Below are 24,965 nucleotides of genomic sequence, written 5' to 3' on the forward strand. Positions count from 1 at the left end.
TATTTACCTTTTCAAAAAACCAGCTTTTAGCTTTGTTGATTTTTGCTATGGTCTCTTTTGTTTCTTTTGCATTTATTTCTGCCCTAATTTTTAAGATTTCTTTCCTTCTACTAACCCTGGGGTTCTTCATTTCTTCCTTCTCTAGTTGCTTTAGGTGTAGAGTTAGGTTATTTATTTGACTCTTCTCTTGTTTCTTGAGGTAAACCTGTAATGCTATGAACCTTCCCCTTAGCACTGCTTTTACAGTGTCCCATAGGTTTTGGGTTGTGTGTTTTCATTTTCATTTGTTTCTATGCATATTTTGATTTCTTTTTTGATTTATTCTATGATTTGGTTATTCAGAAGTGTGTTATTTAGCCTTCATATGTTTGAATTTTTAATAGTTTTTTTCCTGTCATTGAGATCTAATCTTACTGCATTGTGGTCAGAAAAGATGACTGGAATGAGAAAATGATGTTTTTAATACAAATGTATAACTTGTAACTTCTCTGCTTCTGCTGCTAAGTCGCTTCAGTTGTGTCCAACTCTGTGCAACGCCATAGCTGGCAGCCCACCAGGCTCCCCCGTCCCTGGGATTCTCCAGGCAAGAACACTGGGGTGGGTTGCCATTTCCTTCTCCAATGCATGAAAGTGAAAAGTGAAAGTGAAGTTGCTTAGTCGTGTCCGACTCTTAGCAACCCTGTGGCTGCAGCCTACCAGGCTCCTCCGTCCATGGGACTTTCCAGGCAAGAGTACTGGAGTGGAGTGCCACTGCCTTCTCCATAACTTCTCTAGGTAGTGATAAAAGTGATGCTAGATATCTATAACCCTTAAGATATAAGGGTTCTGTTGCCTGTAATAGGAACCTAACTGCAGCAGCTTGAGTTGTTTTCCTTATCTACAAGAAGTCCAGAGGTAGGAAGTCCAGGGCTAGTGACGTGCTCCTGCAGTGCCCTTAGGGACACAGGTTCCGTCTGTGTTTCTGTCCTGTCATCATTAGGGCATGGGCCTTCTCTTTGTGTTTGCCAAATGACTGCTGTACATGTCGGTCCAATGTCTACAGTCAGTCAGTCAGTTCAGTCACTCAGTTGTGTCCAACTCTTTGAGACCCCATGAATGGCAGGCCTCCCTGTCCATCACGAACGCCCGGAGTTTACTCAAACTCATGTCCATCAAGTCGGTGATGCCATCCAGCCGGCTCATCCTCTGTTGTCCCCTTCTCTTCCTTCCCCCAATCCCTCCCAGCATCAGGGTCTTTTCCAATGAGTCAACTCTTCGCATGAAGTGCCCAAAGTATTGGAGTTTCAGCTTCAGCATCAGTCCTTCCAATGAACACCCAGGACTGATCTCCTTTAGGATGGACTGGTTAGATCTTGCAGTCCAAGGGACTCTCAAGAGTCTTCTCCAACACCACAGTTGAAAAGCATCAATTTTTCAGCGTTCAGCTTTCTTCACAGTCCAACTCTCACATCCATACATGACCACTGGAAATACCATAGCCTTGACTACTCGGACCTTTGTTGGCAAAGTAATGTCTCTGCTTCTTAATATGCTATCTAGATTGGTCATAACTTTCCTTCCAAGGAGTAAGTGTCTTTTAATTTCAATGTCTACAGGCAGGCAAAGAAATGGTAACTTTCCTGGGAGTCTCACAGGATATCCCTTCACCATCTTCTTGGCTAGATCTGGGTCTCATATCTTTGTCTGTAAGAATATTATTTAAAGAATAAAATTGTTCTACTTTATAAAGATACTAATTTTATAAGTTTTGCCCATACATGGGAAAGGCCATGTCGTTTGGCCTTTAATATGCTGTCCTAAATTCTCCTCATTTTCTTTTCCCCTTCTTAGCTCTTGTGTTCTCTTGTTTTCACCCTGACCTTCTCTTTCTCTCCATTAATTCTCCTTTCCAATGGAACCACATTTTTCTTTTTTTTTTTTTATTTCTCCTTTATTTATTTATTTTTTTTCCAGTGGGTTTTGTCATACATTGATATGAATCAGCCATAGATTTACACGTATTCCCGATCCCGATCCCCCCTCCCACCTCCCTCTCCACCCGATTCCTCTGGGTCTTCCCAGTGCACCAGGCCTGAGCACTTGTCTCATGCATCCCACCTGGGCTGGTGATCTGTTTCACCCTAGATAATATACATGCTGTTCTTTCGAAACATCCCACCCTCACCTTCTCCCACAGAGTTCAAAAGTCTGTTCTGTACTTCTGTGTCTCTTTTTTGGTTTTGCATATAGGGTTATCGTTACCATGTTTCTAAATTCCATATATATGTGTTAGTATACTGTATTGGTCTTTATCTTTCTGGCTTACTTCACTCTGTATAATGGGCTCCAGTTTCATCCATCTCATTAGAACTGATTCAAATGAATTCTTTTTAATGGCTGAGTAATATTCCATGGTGTATATGTACCATAGCTTCCTTATCCATTCATCTGCTGATGGGCATCTAGGTTGCTTCCATGTCCTGGCTATTATAAACAGTGCTGCGATGAACATTGGGGTGCACGTGTCTCTTTCAGATCTGGTTTCCTCAGTGTGTATGCCCAGAAGTGGGATTGCTGGGTCATGGAACCACATTTTTCAAGCCGAAAAATGGTAAGTGTTCTTTTCCTTTTTCAAAAGAAACAAAGAACTTTTAAATATATCCATAATACAGGTGAGGTGTAGCCACTGTTGTTTTTTTCTGCCCAGCACCAATTCCCCCTGCTGATAAAACATCACTCTCCTCTTCCTCCCTGTAATTCTGCCCCACCCCAAGCCACAGTAATGGGCATGTCACTCAGATCTGGCCCATGTCTATCTCATTCTCCTCTTGACCACAGTGACAATCCCAGGGAGGGGCATATGACTATCAGTGAAGCAATAAGAGTTATTCTCCACATCTATTTCTTTCTTCTCTCCAGAGTTTGGAGAGAAAGTCTTTTCCAGAATCTTACATAGTTTGAATCATAACAGTATGTAGCCCTTTCAGATTGGCTTCTTTCACTTTGCAATCTACATTTCCTTCAATGTAATATCATAGCTTCATAGCTCATTTCTTTTTGTTTTTATGGCTGTGTTTCAATAAAATTTTATTTACAAAACAAGTAGGGGGCCCTATTTGTCCCATAGGCTGTAGTTTGCTGACTTCTGATTTAGGTAATTCATCTCTTTTTAGCACTGATTAATATTCCATTTGTCTGGATGTACCAGTTTATTTATTCACATACTGAAGGACATCTTGGTTGCTTCCAAATTGTAATAATAATGAATAAAGCTGCTGTCAACATCTCTGAGTAGGTTTTTGTGTGCTCATAAGTTTTCAACTCACTTGGGTAAATACTAAAGAGCATTGCTGGATTGCATGGTGGTTACCCTTAATTTTGTAAGAAACCGTCAAACTGTCTTCCAAATGGAGTAGGAAATGGCCACCCACTCCAGTATTCTTGCCTGGAAAATTCCATGAACAGAGGAGCCCGGCGGCTACAGTCCCTGGGGTTGCAAAATGACTGAGTGACTTTCACTTTACTGTCTTCCAAAGTGGCTGTACTATTTTTGCCTTCCCACCAGTAGTGAGTGGGAGTTCCTGTTGCTCTACATCTTTGCCAGCACTGGGCGTTGGTGTTTTGGATTTTAGCCGTTCTGATAGGTGTGTAGTGGTTGTCTCATTGTTGCATTCTCTTTCTCTCTAAGTTACAGCCTGTAAGGTTATAACTGAGAAATCCTGCAGATGTATATCTTGCCACTTGGAGGAGCCTTAAATAACCAACATCTAAATAAGCCTTATTTAAATAAGGCCTAAATAAGCTAACATCTAGACCTAGGAACTTAAGACAAGAGTCAGAAAACATTGAGTTCAAGTCCTTTAATCCAGTTAACTCTGAAAACCCTATCCCTATGTTTACATGGGTTAATAAATTTGCCTTCTTACTTAAGACAGTTTAAGTTAGGTTTCTGATACTTGGAACCAGAGTCCTGACTAGTGTAAATGACTTGGATTGTCAGGACTGAGCGCAGGCCCTGAAGCCAGACTGTCTGGGTTCAAATTCTGCGCAGTCATGGAAAGTCCCTTACCTTGTGTTTCAGCTTCCTTAGCTATACTAAGGATGAAAATATCTCATAGGGTTAATGTATGTATAAAGTACATAGATAAGATATAGTTTGGGATATAGTAAATGCTTTTAAACTGATAGCTACCACAATGATAGTAATACTGGGTTGGCCAAAAAGTTTCATTTGAGTTTTTCTATAGATCTTATGTATCAACATATTGTATCAATAATTGGGTTATTATTTCACTATATTACATAAAAATCCAAATCCATTTTGCAGAGATAGACACTGGTAATGTTGGTGCAAATGTACCAGTTTTTTTTTTTTTTTCCATTTTAACAAGAGCTAGTCTTTTCATTATCCTCTGGTTACTGTTCCTTCCCTTAAAAAGTGTCATTGATTTTCTGCTCTGGAGACAGCTACTTTCAGCACTTCTGGCTGTTTGGAACTTAGCTCCAAGGTTCTAAATGTGTGAACTGCTACTTTTTGATACTTCTGTTTGGGGAATTATCTGTTTACTTCCACCTACTGAAAATGGAAGATTTCATTTTTTTCCCCTCCCTTTGCAGTCCCAGCTCATGTGTAGTTTACTGTTTATCACTTTGTTTCCGAAGGATGTGGTAAAAGATACAGATGAACTCTGTAGATGGAAGGGATGCAGGAAGTGGTGTGGAGCTTCTATGCTTCTCTCTAGGGGCACCATTCTCCCAGTGCCTCCTTGTGTTCATCAATGAAAATGCAGGGTGGGGCAGAAAATTACGTTCTCTAGAGAAAGGAAATGGAGTTAATGTTTGATATTGCCTATGTGACTAAGCCTCCATCAGTTCAGTTCAGTCCTCAGTCGTGTCCGACTCTTTGTGACGCCATGAACTGCAGCATGCCAGGCCTCCCTGTCTATCAGAATCCCCCAAGTACAGGGTTCAGAGGGCTGCTCTGTGTGCAGTATCTTAGTTCCCCAACCAAGGATCAAAACCTTGCCCTCTGCAGTGGAAGCTCTTAACCACTGGACTTCCAGGGAAGTCCCAGAAAATTCCAAGCTTCTAATCATGGCTGGGTCTTTCTGGTGACCACCCTCCCCCCACCCTCTGCTCCCCCTATTTGGAAGCCCACCCAGAGTCACTTCATTAGAACAAAAGGCACTGCTATCACCCAGGAAATCCCAGGGGATCTAGGAGCCCTGGGTGAGGAATCTGGGCCAAAGATCAATTGAGTACAACAAAAAAAATGCTCCTGGTACTCTTATCACTTGGGAGATTAAAAGGTTTTAGGAACTCTGTGCTGGGAATAAGAGGCAGAGACCAATATATGTATCTTTTATTATCTCTTATCAGTCTTTTTTCTTTCTCTTTGGATGCTTGCAGTATGTTTTTTCCAGTGTCTGAAATGTCACTGTGTTATATAACTTGGTATGTACAAGAAAGGTATCGATTACAATGCTGCTGTGTAACAAACAAGCTCAGAACTCCTATTCTTTCACCCTTCTCATCCCATCCATCAGTAAGTCCTGTTGGTTCTACCTCTAAAATTGTCTTGAATCCAGATGGGCTGGTCCAATAGCCTTCTGTTCAGTCTCCCTCCTTTAAACGTTGCCCTGACCCATCCACTTTCCACAGTTAGAAGAATGACCCACACACGGCTGGCATGGTATTAACTGAAAGGTGGCCAGGTGGAAACGGTAAATATTTGCACAGTCTTTTGGACTCTGAGTCTGTTTCTAACTGGTTAAAAATAAGGTGGTTCTTCCTGACAAATAAGAGTGATCAGACCTGAAAATGGTCTTCAAGATGTTTTGGAGAATAATAGCAGAGTTTTTATACAGCGACTATTTCCCAAACCCCAAATTAAGACAAATATTCTGAGTAGTAGGGTACTTAGGGCCATAGCGATCATTTATTAAACACCATTTAATGTACTTAACGTGTTATTTGAATCCGTACTTGCTATTTATGTACTTCGTGTTATTTGATTCTGACAAAGGTACACCAAAGTAAATGCATTTTCTGTATTTGTTTAACAATTAGTGGAATTGGAGAGAAAATTATTTTTAATTAATAAAAATTATACATAGTAATGGATGCACAGATTTCTAATGGCAGAGCCATCTGTGTTCTTTAAAGACACACACATCCACACAGTTGCCAAAACACTTCCATTTTTTTTTCATTCTTGTTCTGTCTCAAATTTTTTCTTAATGAGTATCTGAACCCAGAACATCTTGACAGGTGTCTTAAAGGTTTGCGTGTGTGCTAAGTCACTTCAGTCATGTCTGACTCTTTGCGACCCCATGGACTGTATCCCACCAGTATCCTCTGTCCATGGGATTCTCCAGACAAGAATACTGGAGTGGGATGCCATGCCCTTCTCCAGGGGATCTTCCTGACCCAGGGATAGAACCTGTGTCTCCTGTAGCTCCTGCATGGCAGGCAGATTCTTTACCGCTGAGCCACTGGGAATCCCCAAAGGTTTAAGTTTAGATAATAAATAACTTGGTCCCAGCAGACACCATCACAGGATGCAGAGTTCCAGGTGGCCACTGCTGCACCTGCTAGGGCTGTAACAGCAAACTTTTCTTAACTTTTCCACTTACGGGCACCTCTCCTGCATTGGAAACAGGTTCACTGCACATCTCCCCTGATCTTTCAGTAATGTTTCAAATTCCTGGTAAGAATGGTGTCCTGGGAAGCTCCTTTCTACATAACACAGGTAGATGATCAGAGTTTAACCCACCTACAGTTTTTTACTGTGAAAGAGCAGTGGTTTAAACCATTTGTGCTTGATTCTAAAACCACTATTTTTTCTGCTACTTGAAAATTCCATGGGAGAAAAAAAAAAAAAGGAAAAAATTCCATGGGAGGATAATCTTAGCTTTTACCTAATTTAAGGGAAAGATGTAATTTACATTAAACAAAGTTTTAACAACTGTATTTTGAACATATTATTGTTAGAAAAGGTGACAATTAGGCGGATTAAACTTGAGTAGTCATTACTAGAACAAGCTCAGTAAAACAGTTAAATCATGGATTCAATTACATGGCACCGATTATTACAGTGTCTCTTTCACTGCAACAGTTCTAAATAGTTTTAACCTTTGTCAACTACATTAATAACAGGATGCTGACAGAAAGTTGCGGGGAGCCGGCCTGACTGCTCAGGCCCCTTCTCGGCCCTGAGAGAGATCAAAAGGTCCCTCTCTGTCCCGCCACCCCTGATTTGTTAAAGTGCAAATTGGCCTTTCTCACCTCCCTCAAGGAAATCGCTGCAGCCACCATTTGCCCATTTTCCTGACTCTGATAAGATTATCGGGCTCCTGTGAATGGCTTATGTCTAGGTAGTCTTTACCTGATTGTAAGACGCTGGTGCCATGCTCTGCTGGAGTTAAGATAAAACTCCTGAGCTAAAACTAGTGTCTGCAGTTCTGCATGTATGCAAGTCTTTGATCTAAAATTTGGTGAATCCTGTTAGTATATATATGTATGTTACCCCTCAATAAAGTCGTCAGAATCAGTCACAAGCTGACTCCGTCCCTCTCAACCCCATCTTTCTTAGTCTTTTATTTCTCAGGTGCACTGGTGATTGCGTCCTTGACCTGTTCATCTAGCCGGCAGGCCCGGCAAGTGGCGCCAGAACGAGGAACGTGGGCGGACCCCAGAGCACAGCCACCCAAAAATATTGAAAGTGATCCCGGGAGAAAGCCTCACCTATTCAGGTATCGTTGGAAAACTGTGGGTGGAGAGGGTATAGTTGAGAGTAAAAATTATGGGGCAAAGTAATAGTAGACAGTTCTTTGTTTCTATGTTAAAAACTATGCTAAAAGCTAGAGGAATTTCTGTGTCTAAACAGAAATTAGAAAGATTTCTTGTCTTTGTGGAGGAAACTTGTCCTTGGTTCCCAGAGGAAGGAACTATTAGCCTTGAAACTTGGGTAAAGGTGGGAGAACAAAAACAGATGAGAAAAGCCGTTCTACAAAATCGTATGGCTCTGGATATTCTAACAGCCTCTCAAGGGGGAACATGTGCCTTAATAAAAATGGAGTGTTGTGTATATATTCCTGATTATTCCTCAAATGTTTCTGATGCTTTAGAAGATATGAAACAACAAGTAGCCGCTATGGATTTTTCTGACTCCAGCATTTGGAGTCAGATATCTGCCTGGTTTCATAGTGGTTGGTGGAAATCTATAATTTTCATCATTATATGCATATTGTTATTGCTGTGTTTTGGCCCTTGCATTTGTCAATGCATATCTGAGATGATAAATAAAAGATTGCTGATGTTTTCCCGTTTGCAAACGCAGCCATTTCCTTCGAGGGAGATATAATGGCCATTAGTCAAAAGAAAAGGGGGAGATGCGGGGAGCCGGCCTGACTGCTCAGGCCCCTTCTCGGCCCTGAGAGAGATCAAAAGGTCCCTCTCTGTCCCGCCACCCCTGATTTGTTAAAGTGCAAATTGGCCTTTCTCACCTCCCTCAAGGAAATCACTGCAGCCACCATTTGCCCATTTTCCTGACTCTGATAAGATTATCGGGCTCCTGTGAATGGCTTATGTCTAGGTAGTCTTTACCTGATTGTAAGACGCTGGTGCTATGCTCTGCTGGAGTTAAGATAAAACTCCTGAGCTAAAACTAGTGTCTGCAGTTCTGCACGTATGCAAGTCTTTGATCTAAAACTTGGTGAATCCTGTTAGTATATATATGTATGTTACCCCTCAATAAAGTCGTCAGAATCAGTCACAAGCTGACTCCGTCCCTCTCAACCCCATCTTTCCTAGTCTTTTATTTCTCAGGTGCTCTGGTGATTGTATCCTCGACCTGTTCATCTAGCCGGCAGGCCCGGCAGAAAGTAAAAAAACTCAAGCCATTTTGCAAAATGAGCAACAGTATTTAATATATTAACAGAAAATTTACACATGGTACATTTAAATTTGAATTTTTCTCTTTTGGTGGGTAAGTATGCAGAAAACCTCAGTGAATTTAAGATATGACTTGTGAAGCTGAATCTTAGTGTATCTATATTGAAAAGAGTGATGTTGACAGAGAATGTATCAAAGTATGTTACAATTATATTTATTAAGCAAAAGTAAGTTATTTTTTTAAAAAAGAATCAGGCTACTCTGGTAATGCTGCATATGTTGTAAATGAATTATTTAGAAATGTAAACCATCACGTTTTTTGTTAAAATTGAACAAGCTGTTAAAATTGCTACAGTATATCTCACCTAAGCTTTCTACTACTATTTTAAAGTAATCTGTATTGTAGAGAAAGCACCAGAAGCAGCCAATGCAACAAAACTGTATTCATAGCAAAGTGAGGCAAAACCCTAATCCTTTTATTTCTCATTCCCAAAAGGAGTTATAGTACTGAGTGAAGGAATTTTCCAGTTGCATTTTTGAGGTCACAATGATAGCTTTACATGATTGCCCTCAAGACTATAGCTTTTGCAGGCAATAAAGTACAGATAAATTACAATAAAATAAAACTATAATGTTTTTGTTGTGTTAACACCAAATGAATGGTCGACCGATATGAACAGATGAGAAAGAAAATCAAGCTCGAGGCTTACTCTTTCTCTAAAGAGGTCATGTTTCTAATAGTTTTACTGAAGCATTAATTTTTATAAAGTGCAATAACAAAATAAATAAGATGAAAAAACCTTTGAAGATCTATTTACAACTCTGAGACTAAGATAAATTACTGATTACATTCTTGATAGCCTTTTTAATGCTGTGGAAGCTATAACATACATGAAAAGCTCGCTGATCCAGGTAAAATAATGATTTTTCCTGCTTAGATCAATCTAGTACTAAGGTGTATGTAATTATGCTAGCTCATGCTATAAGGCAAGGTTAGATTAAAGGGAAAAATTTAACAGATGGCTAAAGGCTAAATCCAGATACAGTCAGGTGCTGAGCATTATTCCTGGCTTCAAAATAAGATGTATCTGTTTCGTCATCTGGTTGGGGTATGAATGGCATTTTTTGATGCTGTAGATTTTCCCAATCCACACCACTGAAGAGAGGATGATGTTTCAGCTCTTGGGAAAAAATATCAAACAAAACAATATTATGACACCATTAACTAAGTACTATTGGGTTGGCCAAAAAGTTCATTCGGGTTTACCATCAGATGGTATGAAAGACCCAAATGAACTTCCTGGCTAACCCAATATTTTACAGGCATCGAGGAGAGACTGTTTCACAGGGACCTTGCCCTGGTTTACTATGACCGTTTCACAGACATTTTAAAAACCTATCTTCAACCACACAGTTCCCAACAGCACACGCTGTGTTATTCTGCGTACCGCCTGGCGTACGACAGGTGCCTTGTCTGAATCAGTCCAAAGAGTGAATGATGACTGGCCTTAACAGGAGCCTATCTTTCTCATTGCCTGTACCTGCAGGAAGAATCCCAGACTTCATGAGATAAGGGAGCCTGGCCTACTTACTGTTCCCCCATCACTGATCTTAAGTGATCAATGCCCCACTTCTTATCTCAAGGCCTTGCTGACTGCTTGGAGCTCAGCATCGCCCACCTACATAACTTCAGCAGGAAGCTCATCCTCCAGTCCTGTGCTCCATCCTTATCCTTCCTGCTAATTTCAGCATACACACCGATGACACTTCTGACACATTCTTTCTCTTCCCAGTTCTCTGATTTCACTAACTTGCATCTCTACAACACACCGGCCACCCAGCAGTATGGCTACATCTGAGTCTATGGCTTCCACTTACAAAATCACATCTTCACTACATTTTTCTTCTGTTGACTAAAATAAGAATTTGCTTTTTTGGTCACACAGGTATTCAGTTGGTAGACATAGCTCCCCTCTCCTCAACTATTCACTTCATCAGGCAACAGTAAAGATGGCAAAAAAAAAAAAAAAAATGAAGTGTCAATTAAGGCAGTATGCAAACCAAAAAAGCAATCAAATTTAAGGAAAATATCAGAAGATGACTACGCAGACAGTAGGGAATTGTATCTCTGTGTTGGGGCTAGTGGGTTGGAAAAACAGTATGTGTATATGTTGGATTTACCATAAACTAAAAGACTGGTAGGAAAAAGGATAAAATAGCAAAAGTAATTCACATTTAGAGAATTTGTCTCAATTGTTAAAAATAAATAACTGAACATTGGTTACTTTAGAGTTACTTGTAGTAGTAACTGGAACTGGGATATCTGGATGTGGTATGATGTTTCATGATTCTCTCATTGTATCTCTTTATTTAAACTGCATCTGCAAAGAATTCTAATCTAGGTTAAGATTAACTAAACTGAAGAATAACCCTGTCTGCTTCACTAGGTAAACTATTCATTGAACAAATGAACAGTATCTGCACTCTGGTAAGAATGTACTAAGCAAATTACAGTGCAGTACAGCCATTTTCTAAACAACGGTTTCAAAATTTTGTTATGATTGACATTTGATAATTTTCTGTCTTGAGGGATAAGGGACTGTCTTGAGCATGGTAGAATGCTGAGTGAACCCGTGGCCTCTACCTACTAGATGACCCCAACTGCTGTGACAACCCAGAAATGTTTCCAGACAACACCAAATGTCCTCTGGGGAGCAAAATCATTCCAGAGGAGAACTGTTGCTTTAAAGCAATTTTTAATTTCATTATTACTATTTTTTGGTCACACTATGTGGCATGTAGGATCATAGTTCCCCAACCAGGGATTGAATCCGTGGCCCCTAGAGTGGAAGCTTGGAGTTAACCACTGGACCACCAGGGAAGTCCCTTAAAGTAATTTTTAGAGCTAAGTTTTCAAATGTCTGCATCCTCACTTTACACTGGTTTTTGCTCAAATTCCACTTCTCAGAAATCTTCATGATCATCCAGTCTAAAAAATATATCTCTTGCCTTCACTTTGTACCCTCTGTGCTTTCTCTTTGTGTAGTTACTACTGGATGGTGTTATGATTATATCTGTCTACTTCCTGTCTTTCCGCTAGAATGTAGTTCTAGAAGTTAAGGACAGGAGTTTTAGTCTGGTTCATCCCTAGGTTACCTCCAGTGCCTCAAATAACAACACTGACACCTAGAAGTCACTCTATAGGGTTTGTTGATCTGATTAGAGGGAAAACTAGAAGTTGATACAAATGACATACGACTAAAGTCCATTTTCTTAATATACTGTACTTCACATGGAAGTGTATTTTGAGACATAAGTGCTTAGCTGTCTCTATCTATACCGTGTGACAAAAAGAATTTTAAGGCAACTGCTAATGAGATTTACTGGAGTTTCAAAATTGGAGTTTAAAATTAATTCGAGTTTCCAGCACGGGAAAAAAGCTTTGAATGGGTCACGATGAGCCCATTTTGTCTTCTTTGAGGCATCTTAGCTGTGAAGATAATGCAACAAGGAGCCAGAGTACATAAAAATACTTGTCAATCAATAATGATGTCAGAAATGAAGCAGTAAGAAATCATAAAACAGGAAGTTTTGACTAAAAGAATTTCCTATATTGGTTGAGGGTTAACTTTATCAGGCTCCGAAAAACTTAAAGACATTGACAAGATGAGATTGTTTTGAGAACCTGCTTGAGAGTAATAAAATTCAAGACTGCAACCTGATTGCACTGAATTTTAATGTTCTGAATAAGGACAAATATATCAATGAATACTGAGAGGGCAAAAATAAACTGAAAGTTTAAAACCAACTGAGTTTAGCTGTCAGATTATCAGTAGTATTATATTAGAACTTGATATTATTAACATTCATCCCTGAAGCAAATCAAGGGTAAAAGTCACCGAGATTTGGTGACTAACCCCAAACCTTACCTTTCATTCCTGCTCTCTTTGTATCATCAATGGTTAAGAGTATGTCCACAGCACTTTGAGCATTATCAGATAACTTTTCTTCACCTTCAGGCCAAGGGATATCTACAAATACAAATTAACATGTTCATCATTGGTCAAAAGAACAATACGCAGAGATAAATGAGATAAATGAATCTATCTTCATAGATAGGAGAAAAAGAATCACCTCTTTTCAGAATATTCTGGAATACTTGCTGTGGTGTTTCATCATTGAAAGGGGGAATTCCTGTTAGAAATTCAAACAAGCAAACTCCAAGGGCCCACCAGTCTACTGCAGGACCTGGAATTTAAGAGGAAGCAGCTGAACTTGCAAGCATTTTCTACAAATGTTTGATCAACTAAAACATTAATATGTTTTTATCTGGGCACAATGAAGGCCCAAAGACTTACTTCCTAAGGTTTTCCTCTGGCTCTTTAAGGTACAAAACCCCAAATTACCTTCCTTTAGGCAGTGTGGTAATTATTTTCTTGGAAAATAACAGTTTTATTATTTTTATTTATTTAAAAAAACTTTTTGCCATACCAAATGGCATGCAGTATCCTAGTTCCCCAACTAAGGATTGAATCTGTACCCCCTGCATTTGGAAGTGCAGAGTCTTAACCCCTGGACTTCCAGGGAAGTCCTGAATATAGAGGCTAGATTAACAATTAACGTGGCTATTAAAAAAAAAAGTTAAAGTTATCTTTTGCCATTTATTAATTACTTCCAATATTCTGGAGACTTACTTTTATGCTAAATCCTAAAACACAAGGAAGGGATGCATTTAATCTAAAAATTATTCTTTAAAATTAGAGTACTCCTCAGTTTCAAATCAGGAAATAATAACATTCGGATGATTCTGTATCTACTTGTTTTACAAAGGAAGGAGATGAGGTAGTAATATTAATGCTAACTGGAGGATAACCTCGTGACTAGGGAAGCCTTACTTACAGGGTGTTTTAATGTTGCTTTACTCTTTTTAAGGACGGAGGGGAACAAATTAGTTTAACAAAAAAAACATTTAGACTATAGCTTGAGGAGGGAATTAGAAGATAAGTCTTAATAAGTAGGTAAAACTGACTTCTAAATAAAACCTTCAGTGAAAGCATCATTTCTATACAAAGATTTTTTTAATTTTTATTTTTTGGGCTATGTCATGAGGCTTGTGGGATCTTAGTTCCCCAATCAGAGACTGAACCCAGGCTTTGTCAGTGAAAGCACCAAGTCCTAACCACTAGACCACCAGGGCATTCCCTGCAAAGATTTTTTTTTTAGATGTTTATTTTAAACAAGACCTTATAATCTGGTTTATACTTTCGCTTAGTTATGTGTATGAAGGAACAAAATGTTTCCTAAGCAAAAGTTAATTTCAGTCCAAAAACGATTAACTTCAATATAAATTTAGAGTTGTGATTCTAGTCTAGAACTAAATTTGTCTGAAAATTAACTCTTTAAAGTCAGTTTCACAAAATTCATTACTGTGGTTAAGCAAATACCACAAAAACAAACAAACAAAAAAGCCTCCAAAACAAGAAACAATAGGAAAGCGTTGTGGAATCTTCCATTAGAAAAAATAATTGCATGCATTTTGAATACCTTTCCATCTGCAAGCCACATGATCCCATTTTTCCTATGGAACACAAGGTACAAACAGTCTACAGGCTTCTATCTCTATTGTAATCACTATAAAAACACACAAACCACCTCCATTAGTAGGCCTTTTAAGCAGCACTGAGAAAGAATTATTTCAACAGATTAGATAACCAAATATAGGAAAGTAAGAGGAAATCAGGAAAACCCTGCATTTTAATTTATTTACTTAGATTAGAAATTAGAACCCTTTCCCCAGCTCAGCCAAAAATGTACTCATGTCAGAAACATACATGACTTCTCCATGGATATGTCATACATACCCATACATTTGAGTCAGAGTCTAAAAAGATCACGTAATGTGATAAATCATATTATCAATTATAAAATAAATAGCTAGAACTATAGAACAGAGTTGTTTTACACAACTGGCTTTCTAATTTACAATCCACTTCTGTAATTTGTATGCTAATTACTCTATTTTCTAATAATAATGGAATGGAAGGCTTAGAAAATTCAAGCCCTTTTGTAGTTATTAATTTTAATATTTTTATCAAGCCTATTTCTTCAGTTGTAATAAAAAAATTCCACATGCCGACACTTGTTTTCACAGAGAAGAGCAATCTCTCTGGATGTCTTCTTGCTCAGAAGACAGTTCATTTTGGTATTTCATGGGATAAGGATAAACATGTACACGCTGTGTGCACGCTAAGCTGCTTCAGTCATGTCTGACTCTTTGTGACCCCATGGATTGTAGGCCACCAGGCTCCTCTGTTCATGGGATTCTCCAGGCAAGAACACTGGAGTGGTTTGTCAGGCCCTTCTCCAGAGGATCTTCCCAACCCAGGGATCAAACCTGTGTCTCTTATGTCTCCTGCACTGGCAGCTGGGTTCTTTACCACTAGCGCCACCTGGGAAGCCCATTTTGTATTTCATAAGTGAGCTGAAATTAGGAAAAATTTTGCATGCAATGTGATCTAGTTAGACTTTGACTATTCAGATAAGTGTGCTTTGCCATGTTCCTTTATGGAGAAATTCACTCACCTGAAGTCAGAAATCCTGCATGTAAGAAAACAGGAGTTAGGTACATTGTTTGAAAGTTTTAAGTTCATTATTAAGTTATTTATTGAACTAGAAACCAGGTAGTGTGCCTGACACAAGAGACAAAAGATGAAGAAGAGAGCTTTTCCCAAGTAGAAAACAGCCTACTCTGGGAGCAACAATTCAGGTAATTTTACTACCAATATAAGAGAGCTGAAACAAACATATCTATTAAAAGAAGATGCTATGGAAACTCAGGCTGGGGTTCCTAAGTCCCTTTAGCAGTTAGAGAGCAGGGAATTGTTATTGTTGTCTTTAAAATGATAAATTGCTCTCTATTATTTATTTTAAAAACTATGTGTCAAAAAAAAAACTATGTGTCAAGTTACTTTTATGGGAAATAAAAATTTTAGAACATATCACTAGCTAGCTATAATAAATAGATGTCCTACTAAAAGAATGGCAAGATTTTATCAAGTAAACCTTGCCATCTGAGGTTTCCATTCATACTGTATTGATTTGAGAAAATGTATAAATGATAATATAGGAAATGAGCTAGCAAAGCCGTCCAAAAGGGACAATGTCCAAAAACTAGTTAAGTGCCCAGAGGAACTTTTATTTCTGTGTTGCTTTTTGAGGGATGGTTCCTATCTGGCTGGACCCTTCTGGTGAGGGTATAGTGAGTGCAGGCTCTGAACAGGAAGAGGCATCTGCAGACTGAACAGAAGCGCAGGACTAACTTTGTATTCCCGAAACCAGACAAGAATAGACCTGGGAAGACATTTAGAACAAAGACAGTGGAGGGAGTGGAAGGTGGGGCTTCTCTGGATCACTGAGACTGAACAAGCAGGCTGAGGATGAATGGCCACGTGTCTTTATTTACTATAATAAACGCCATGTATGTGAGAAAAAGAGTACTGCACCATCTCATCTAGTTTTACCTTAGGTAAAGAAATTTAACACACTTTATCTCAAAAGAAACGATAATGATAGATACTTGAAAAACTCAAGATGTGTGCGCCTTACCATGGGCCCTGGCTAACAGCAGCTCTGGCGCGAGGTAGTCCGGTGTCCCCAGGATTCGACCGTCGTCCACTGGGGCTGCCCCTCTTCTCACACTCTTTGGAGTTCGGTATGGAGTTTCTGATTTGACCTGATTTGGGGTCTGCTAATTTCAAGAGTTTAAGGCACAATAAATATCTTCATTCCTTTCACAGTGAACAGAAATGCTTACACCAAAGAAAAGCTAGGCTGCTGGGCGTGGAAAATAGTGAAATCCTTGATCAGCTTTGGAAATGGTCTCAGAACTAATTATGAAAAGTCTTACTTAAAAAATCCTAATGATATTAATGCAATTCAATTGCTTAGCTAACACCAGTTATTTCAATAAGATCTGGATATGCAAGAAACAATGAAAAAAATCCATGAGAAAAATTTATTGATAGGATGGATCAATACAAGCTTACAAAGTGTCCTGGAGGGAGGCTACAGCTGAAAAATGACTGAATTATTAGGACAATGCATAAGTTTGAACTATATGCAAATAACCTTTGGTGCCAACTGGCATTTATGTTTTTAAGATATTTTGTTGTCTCACAAGGACTCAGTTGGACCAGCAGGACAGGTGGCAGACACAGGCTTCGAAGGTAACAATTTCTAAGTCCCTCACTAAGCTCTAAATAGAAAACTAAAGTCTTGTAACCTTACAGGTGTGCACTTTCTATATTACTATGTCTCTCCAAAGGAGACAAAAAAAGAAACTTTGGGTTTCAAAAGATAACGGTTTAGGGACAAAAAAAAAAGATTTTATTTGATTTTTCAACTCTTTTCTACAAAGAAAAGAGATCATCTAAATGTGTCCTTAGAAGGCAGTAAAGTAGATGGATTTTAATTTTGTATCTCAGAATTACTGTGATCAAGTGAAAATGTGATTGTAAATATGTAAACATGTGACATATAAATATGTGAAAGTATGCAGGACAATACAAATGAAGGAGGCACTGGAATTAAAAATGATAAACACTGCTACCCGCTTCACCTTTCTATACTAAAACCTCCACAAAGCCACAGATTTCCAGTAAGCAGAACAAAACCATTTGATTAATATTATATAGTCCAGCTGATAGGCAAATGTCTGGCCTTCATAGTTTATTTTTCTAAAATCTAAAGGACCACACATTAGCAAGTGATAACATACCTGATACAGCATGGAGTATCCAGTGATAACATACCTGATATGGCATGTAGGATCTTTCTTTCTGAGTAGGGGTGATAGCCGTGGGATATGACCCACTATAGGCACACGAAATATCCATCACATCTAAAGAAGTGACGCTCTTCTTAGAAGGTTCGGAGCTATTGGAAGCATTAATGTGACTGTTAAAACTCCGAAATGCCACAGCATTTCTTTTAGAGGTTAATGGTTTTAAGACCTCTGAAGAAGGAGCCAACATTTTTTGGTTGCTGTCTTGGATGGTAGGACACTCAACACCTTTTGGCAAGGTACTTTCTTGGCAGCTGGGTGATACAGCAAGTAGGTCTTCAATATTTGACTCTTCCAAAGAGGATTCTTTGATGTTTTTATCTGGATCTAAAGACTGCCCTCCTAACGGACTTTCCATGATGGAAATTCCAGGAAAAGATGAATCAGAGTCCATGTGAATACTTTTAGGAGTTCTATCACCATCAGAACATAGGAAACTAGAACTTAAGTAGTCCTTCTTACTATTCTTGTCACAATCGTCATCCAGCTCACACATAAGGTTTTTTTCTATCATTGGGACAGATGATTTTTCTGGGGTTTGGTGTTTATCAATAAAAGAATTGCCCACATTCTCTTTATTCACACAGTCATTTTGCTGATCTCTGTATACCAACAGCTTAAGGTCCTGGACTTCAACTGTCAGGCCTGTCCTTTGATTTGCATAACAATCTGTCATTTCATTAATACACTCATACTCAAAGCAACTTTTTTTATTTGGTATAATTCCCTGACGAGGACTGGAGTCAACTAATTCGAAAATTCTTTTACAACTTCTTTTCCCAAGGTGCTCTTCAGTCATCCCACCAGAATCCACAGCCCACTGTTTTGATTCATGGAGACCAGACTGGTTTTTGTCAGCAGTCACATTGATACTATTTACATCTAGTTGTCTTGCTTCCCAAGAAACTTCCCCTGAAGAACATTTTTTAGCATGGTTAACGTAAGAGTTTCCAGTGGCAGGAACGACACTGCTGCCGTGAATGGGAGAAAGAGCTAACTCAAGATCCCTTTCATTGAAACTTTTGGTCTCCATGGCATCTACAGATTTTGTGCATAAAGGCTTTTCAACTGTATTCCAACTCATCATTGTGGAGCCTGCTGCATCGTCACTTTCCTAAGAGGGAGGAAAAAACACTTAAAAAATTAGGGGACGTCCTTGGTGGCCTAGTGATTAGGACTTAGTCACTGTAATGAAGAAAATCATATTACTGAGACTAAAGAGCAAATAGAGTTCAATTTAATTTTATCAAGTGGAAGGATTTTTTTCTTTGGGTATTAACAGAATTCTAACCTAACATTTTACCCACATTCTATATAGGAAAGGCTATCATATTTTTAGTTCCTCTCAGCTTTAATAGCTTTAAAAAGCCCAGAACAGAATACATAAATTAAGTAAAATGACTTTCAGTATCTATTCACTTGGCAAGCAATCTCCTTAGAATAGATACTTTTAAAGACACACCCGCATCAACCTTTGTGGTCTAGAAGTTATTTCTGATTCAGAAGAGTTACCATTCCATTAAATAATAAGCTGGCAGTAAACAGTTATAGAAGGACGTAGTATAAGTTATAAAATAAGACAAAGGTTAAAAAAACTCAACAATCTAATGTCTATGTTAGGGCAGGGAATTTTAAAAAAGTCCATCTAGATGCCTAGAAGCCAAACATTTACTATTAATATACTGCAAAAGTTAAAAAATTGGAGGACTTCCCTGGTGAACCAGTGGTTAAGACTCCATGCTTCCAATATAGGGATCATGGGTTTGATCCCTGGTTGGGGAACTAAGACCCCCACATGCCTCGCAGGATGACCAAAACATAACTTTTTTTTAATTAAAAAAAATTGTAATCTCATATACTGAAGAATAATTTCACATTTCAATGAGAAATGAAATATTGCAAAAGAATTTGACAGAATATACAGGAAAATGAAGAGTATCTTGACTGCTGTTCACATAACACTTTCATGTCCTTACAGAACTTGTATGAAAAGGTGTCAAATGTTTCTATCATTACACAGTTGGTTCTGGGTAAGGTGAGTGGCACTCTAACCTGGCAATCCTTTTCCCATCTGGGACTGCTGTGGCACTCGGATTCCACGCTGGATATGAAGGTATGGGACGGACTGCTGGTGCTGGATGTTGCCAGCCTCTTCCTAGACTGAAGGAGGTGGGAAGTTAGACACTTCACAGGCATCCGGGGGTGGGAGGCAACCATTTCAGGACCTGTGGGGAAGAGAAAACACTGAGGCTTATGTCACTTCTTTCCTACTTCCCTGCAAATCCTGAATCTTTACAGGTAATTGGGTTAAGTAGTAAGTAAATATTTCATATCAGAACTATTTCTATGTAAACATTATCTCATCAATAAGGATGGCTTCTGAAAGTTAATAGACAAAACTCTCAATATTTATAAAGTAGAGATCAGGATAGGGAGCAAATTTATTTATTTTTTTATTTTTATTTTTTGCAAATTTATAATTAGGAGGAAATTCATTTTGAATATCCATTATCCAATTTGACACTTTTCTCAATGAAGGTTCATTACTGATGGGCTAAATCTGGATGTGCTAGAAGGCTGGAATGTGACTACTCTTACTCAATTCAATTTGTATTTAATTAAAACCAGAGCTTTATTTTAATGTTGAGGTTTACATGCTTACCAGTGTGGAATTATATACATCCGTAAGGACTTTTTTATACTACTGGGTAAAAGAAATAATAGTGACCTTGCTAAGCATGAGCCAGTGCCAGAAAGTAGCACCATCTCTATAACACAAGTTCCTGTATCTTATAAATAACTAATGATGCTAAAACTTTTTGCTCCTGAACTTAAAGAGACTCTTTTGTTCTCATTTGTAAAAAGGAGGCAATTCTTCCTGTTGGTCTATCCATCGCTTCAAGATATGTTCAGAATTGAGGACCAAATTCATAATGAAGTAGCATCTATGAAAACAACTAACACTAATTACTCTTTCAGTTCAGTTCAGTTCAGTCGCTCAGTTGTGTCCGACTCTGTGACCCCATGAACCGCAGCACGCCAGGCCTCCCTGTCCATCACCAACTCCCGGAGTCCACCCAAACCCATGTCCATTGAGTCAGTGATGCCATCCAACCATCTCATCCTCTGTCGTCCCCTTCTCCTCCTTCCCTTAATCTTTCCCAGCATCAGGGTCTTTTCCAATGAGTCAGCTCTTCACATCAGGTGGCCAAAGTATTGGAGTTTCAGCTTCAACATCAGTCCTACCAATGAATACCCAGGACTGATCTCCTTTAGGACAGATTGGTTGGATCTCCTTGCAGTCCAAGGGACTCTAAGAGTCTTCTCCAACACCACAGTTCAAAAGCATCAGCATCATTATTCACATTTCCAAGATGAAGAAAACACACATGCACAGAACTAAACTGTCCACTGTTGATAAGTTAGAGGGTGAGGTTAAGTGCTATACAGATTTTCCACTTGCTTCCTTTACTTTTGACTTTTATTGTATAATAACTAAAACTATATCTTGACTGTAACTATTTTATTTCAGAACCTTTTGGAAATCATTTTATAAAGGCACAGAGTATTACTATATCTTCTCCATCTAAGATTTCCATAGACTCAGTACAGTGAAATTCACCCAATGATCATTACAATGTTGCAGCTAATTGAAAAATTAGCTTGACATTTTATTTTGTTGATGTAAAGATCCACCAGGGACTTCCCTGCTGGTCCAGTGGTTAGGAATCCACCTTGCAATGGATGGTACACCAGTTCTATCCCTGGTCCAGGAAGGTCCCACAAGCTGTGGAGTAACTAGGCGAGGGCTCTAGAGCCTGTGCTCTGCAACAAGAAAAGCCACCACAATGAGAAGCCCACACACCGCAATTACAGAGTAACCCCAGCTCACTGCAACTAGAGAAAGCCCACGCGTAACAGTGAAGACCCAGTGCAGCCAACAACAACAAAGATCTGCAACAACCCCTGTCAGAAATGGCACTTACATGACAAAACAGAGGAAGTCCACAGGCTATCTGAATGTCTGCATTTAAAAATTATTGATATTCAAAATTTTAAAATTATAAAATACTTTGTTCCTCAAGGGCACATTTAACAGAATATACTATCTTTTCTTTTATACTCACATGATTTTAGTAGCTTGCTAGAATAAGGAGTAATGTCCTTTTGATCTATGGACATAGGACAAGTTAGTCCTTGAGAAAGTGGTGATGTTTCAGATACATGAGTCGAAACAACATTTGCAGAGTCGTGATTTTCTTCTGCAACTGGTGTGTGCTATGACAAAGAGGAAGACAAAAACAAATGCTACAATTTGTTGTCACAAAAACACCACCTAAATGCATAGACTGTTATGATATCTAGGTAGATGAACTGCCGAAGTAATGCAACATGCTTAATATTTGAATCTGTGTAAATGGCAATCATGTTAGGGTCTATCATGTGAGTTTTTTTCTTATCGAGTACTTACAAATCCCAAAGAGCTGATGAGAGATAATACTTGTCCTGGGGTTCTTGAATAATCCTGTCTAGGTTTCACCATGGATGGTGTTGTAAGAATATCCATCATGTTGATATCTATATATAGAAAGAAAAGTACATGATATTCTTTAAAAACTTCAACTGTCATTGACTAAAGTCAACAATTATTTGTTCTGGACTTTGCCCCACTTTTCACATTGCTAACATCAACTACAAAGTTGGCTTGTGCAAGACAAACACAGCCAAGAAAACCATCATGCCATATAGTAAACATGTAGAACTAACCAGACAGAGAAAGACAAATACCATATGCTTTCTCTATATGTAGAATTTAAAAAACAAAACAAAAAATCAAGCTCATAGATACAGAGAATTGATTTGTGGTTGCCAGAGGTGGGATTAAGGGCTGGAAGAAATGGATGAAATGGGCCAAAAGGTAAAAATTAATAAATAAAAATAAATTAAAAAAGATAAATACAAAAGTGTTACCTAACTGCCAACAAAATAATTCTTGGTAAATAAAGCATTAGAAAAGGAAGTGGTTAAAAAAAAAGCTAAGAAAGGAATCAAAGTACTAAGAATACAAAATAAATTTCAATAACAGAATCTGAGTGACTAAACAACAAAAGAATCAATTTAAGGAATTAACACAAATTATGGAACACTTATGTTAATTTACTATGTAAGCAAGATAGAAACTAATGCAGATTTTTATCAGCTTTCAATGTGTAACACTGTAAAATGATTCAAAACTCACACATAATATTGTACGATTTTCTTTAGATATCAAAAATAGTAAAAAAAAGAAAAAAAAGGTAAAAAAAAAAAGTAAGAGAATTGTAACACTTTGTATGTAGTGTAAGACTTTAAAATGTAGGTTGAAAGTTTGAATTTAAATTTCACTTATACCTCACACTGATGAAACTGTAGGAACTACAATAAACTTCTTAAAAAATATTTTACAAATTAAAAAAAGCTACAGCAATGATTTCTTGGTTATGACTTTGAAAGCACAGGAAAAAGGCAAAAAAAGACAAATGGGACTATATCAAACCTCACAACTTCAGAACATCAAAGGAAACAAGCAACAGAATGAAAAAACCTACAGAATGGGAGAAACATCTGTAAATTATTTATCTAATAAGGGGCTCATATACAGAATATAGAAACAACTACAACTCAATAACAAAAAAAATCCAAGTATCTAATTAAAATAGTGGATAAAGTCTTGGATAGACATTTCTCTAAAGAAGATATACAAATGGTCAAGAGGCTTATGAAAATATACTTAACATAAGTAACCAACAGAAAAATGCAAATCCAAACTACAATGAAATATTAACTTATACCCATTAGGATGACCACTATCAAAAAACAAAATAAGAAGTATTGGAAAGAATGTGGAGAAACTGAAACTCTTGTGCACTGCTGGTCAACTGTAAAATGTAAAACTGTGCAACCACTATGAAAAATACAGTGGAAGTTTCTCAAAAAATTAAAAATAGAATTTGGTCTATATGATCCAGCAATTCTTCTGCTGGGTACACACACAAAAGCTGTTTTAGTCATTTTTTTTTTTTTTTTTTTAGTCATTTTTAATTAACAGAAAATGTATAAACTAATGAAATGTTAGTGTCTAAAATGTGTTGGACTTTTAAAAAGGTACTTACTTGCTATGTTTCTTACCTCTATTTAAAGTAACTTTGGAAAGGCCAAAATCTGTTAGTTTAATATGACCTTCATTAGAAATAAGCATATTGTCTGGCTTCAAATCCCTGAACATAAAAAAGACAAATATCAGATAACTAAAAAAGAGCTAGTGTTGATTTTAGAATTTCAAGCAAAAAAAACAGAAAGTTAAAGAAGAATCAAACCCTATTTATTGGCTCTCATTGGTGGCTTTGAAAGTACAGAAAAGAACTCTCAAAAGCAAACTAAAAAAAAAAAAAAAACCAACTAAAATTTGAATATCTGAATATACAAGAGTTAACTATTTAATGCTAGATTATCTTTGGCATTATTCACTAGATATTCCATTAAGATAAATTTCATTAGGTAAAATAAACCTCAAACCAGGTCAAATCATATTTACTTCTTTCTGTGAGATTAAGCCTTAACCAAAAAGAGTCAACTTAACCTTTCTTTGAACACAGCAAAACACTGTAAATCAGCTGGGATTATAAACTATAGTACTTTTGCATGATGTACAGCTAAACGAGTGGAAAAAAAGAGTCAATATTCTTCACAATAAAATGGGATATCCATGGACAAAGCAACACATTCACACACACAGGGAGATGAAAGAGTTGATGGAATTTCTAAATTCGCACAAATTACTACTAAATTTAAGATAACCCATATATTGGAGGTTATGCAAATATCTAAGACTCAAATAGTAAATACATAATTTGATTACTTGTGCTTAAGTAATAGTTTGGAGAAAAGTCAGTCATTACCTGTGAATGATTCCATGTCTATGAAGGTAGTCTAGAGCTAATGCAACTTCAGATATATATTTCACGGCCATCTCTTCATCAAAATAGCCATAGATATGCAGAAGGGACTTGACATCTCCACCAATGAGATATTCCATTACCTGTCAAAACGAAATAGAAATACTGTAAAATAAAACCAATATGACTAAAAAAAAACACAAAAAACCCCCCAAAAAACCAATATGACTACTTAAAAATATCTTATTTGAGCATTAATGATTACACATTTTAGCATGGTTCTGTAACAGACATTTTCTTGGTGTCACTGAGTA

The 24,965-nt window shown here is 37.8% G+C and overlaps 1 protein-coding gene across 7 annotated transcripts in view; it reads right to left on the reverse strand.

Moving 5' to 3' along the window:
• Window positions 1–2,441: 2,441 nt before the first annotated feature.
• The window catches only part of MASTL (microtubule associated serine/threonine kinase like), a 30,130-nt gene continuing 7,606 nt past the window's right edge, over window positions 2,442–24,965 (reverse strand). For 2 of the 7 annotated variants that reach the window (XM_043479909.1, XM_043479914.1), the window contains 10 exons: window positions 24,655–24,794; window positions 23,885–23,973; window positions 22,188–22,294; window positions 21,844–21,994; window positions 19,769–19,941; window positions 17,685–18,830; window positions 16,480–16,621; window positions 13,009–13,122; window positions 12,804–12,905; window positions 8,890–10,055 (listed from right to left, as the gene is read on the reverse strand). In XM_043479909.1, coding sequence (XP_043335844.1) covers window positions 9,898–10,055; window positions 12,804–12,905; window positions 13,009–13,122; window positions 16,480–16,621; window positions 17,685–18,830; window positions 19,769–19,941; window positions 21,844–21,994; window positions 22,188–22,294; window positions 23,885–23,973; window positions 24,655–24,794 — 2,322 coding nt within the window. In that variant the 3' untranslated portion in view covers window positions 8,890–9,897. Of the gene's footprint in view, window positions 2,606–8,889; window positions 10,056–12,803; window positions 12,906–13,008; window positions 13,123–16,479; window positions 16,622–17,650; window positions 18,831–19,768; window positions 19,942–21,843; window positions 21,995–22,187; window positions 22,295–23,884; window positions 23,974–24,654; window positions 24,795–24,965 lie in introns of those variants that run through there. The other 5 variants (XM_043479911.1, XM_043479910.1, XM_043479913.1 and 2 more) reach the window with 5 other exon arrangements.

Source organism: Cervus canadensis, chromosome 10 (genome assembly GCF_019320065.1).
Source record: "Cervus canadensis isolate Bull #8, Minnesota chromosome 10, ASM1932006v1, whole genome shotgun sequence".
NCBI classification, from domain to species: domain Eukaryota; kingdom Metazoa; phylum Chordata; class Mammalia; order Artiodactyla; family Cervidae; genus Cervus; species Cervus canadensis.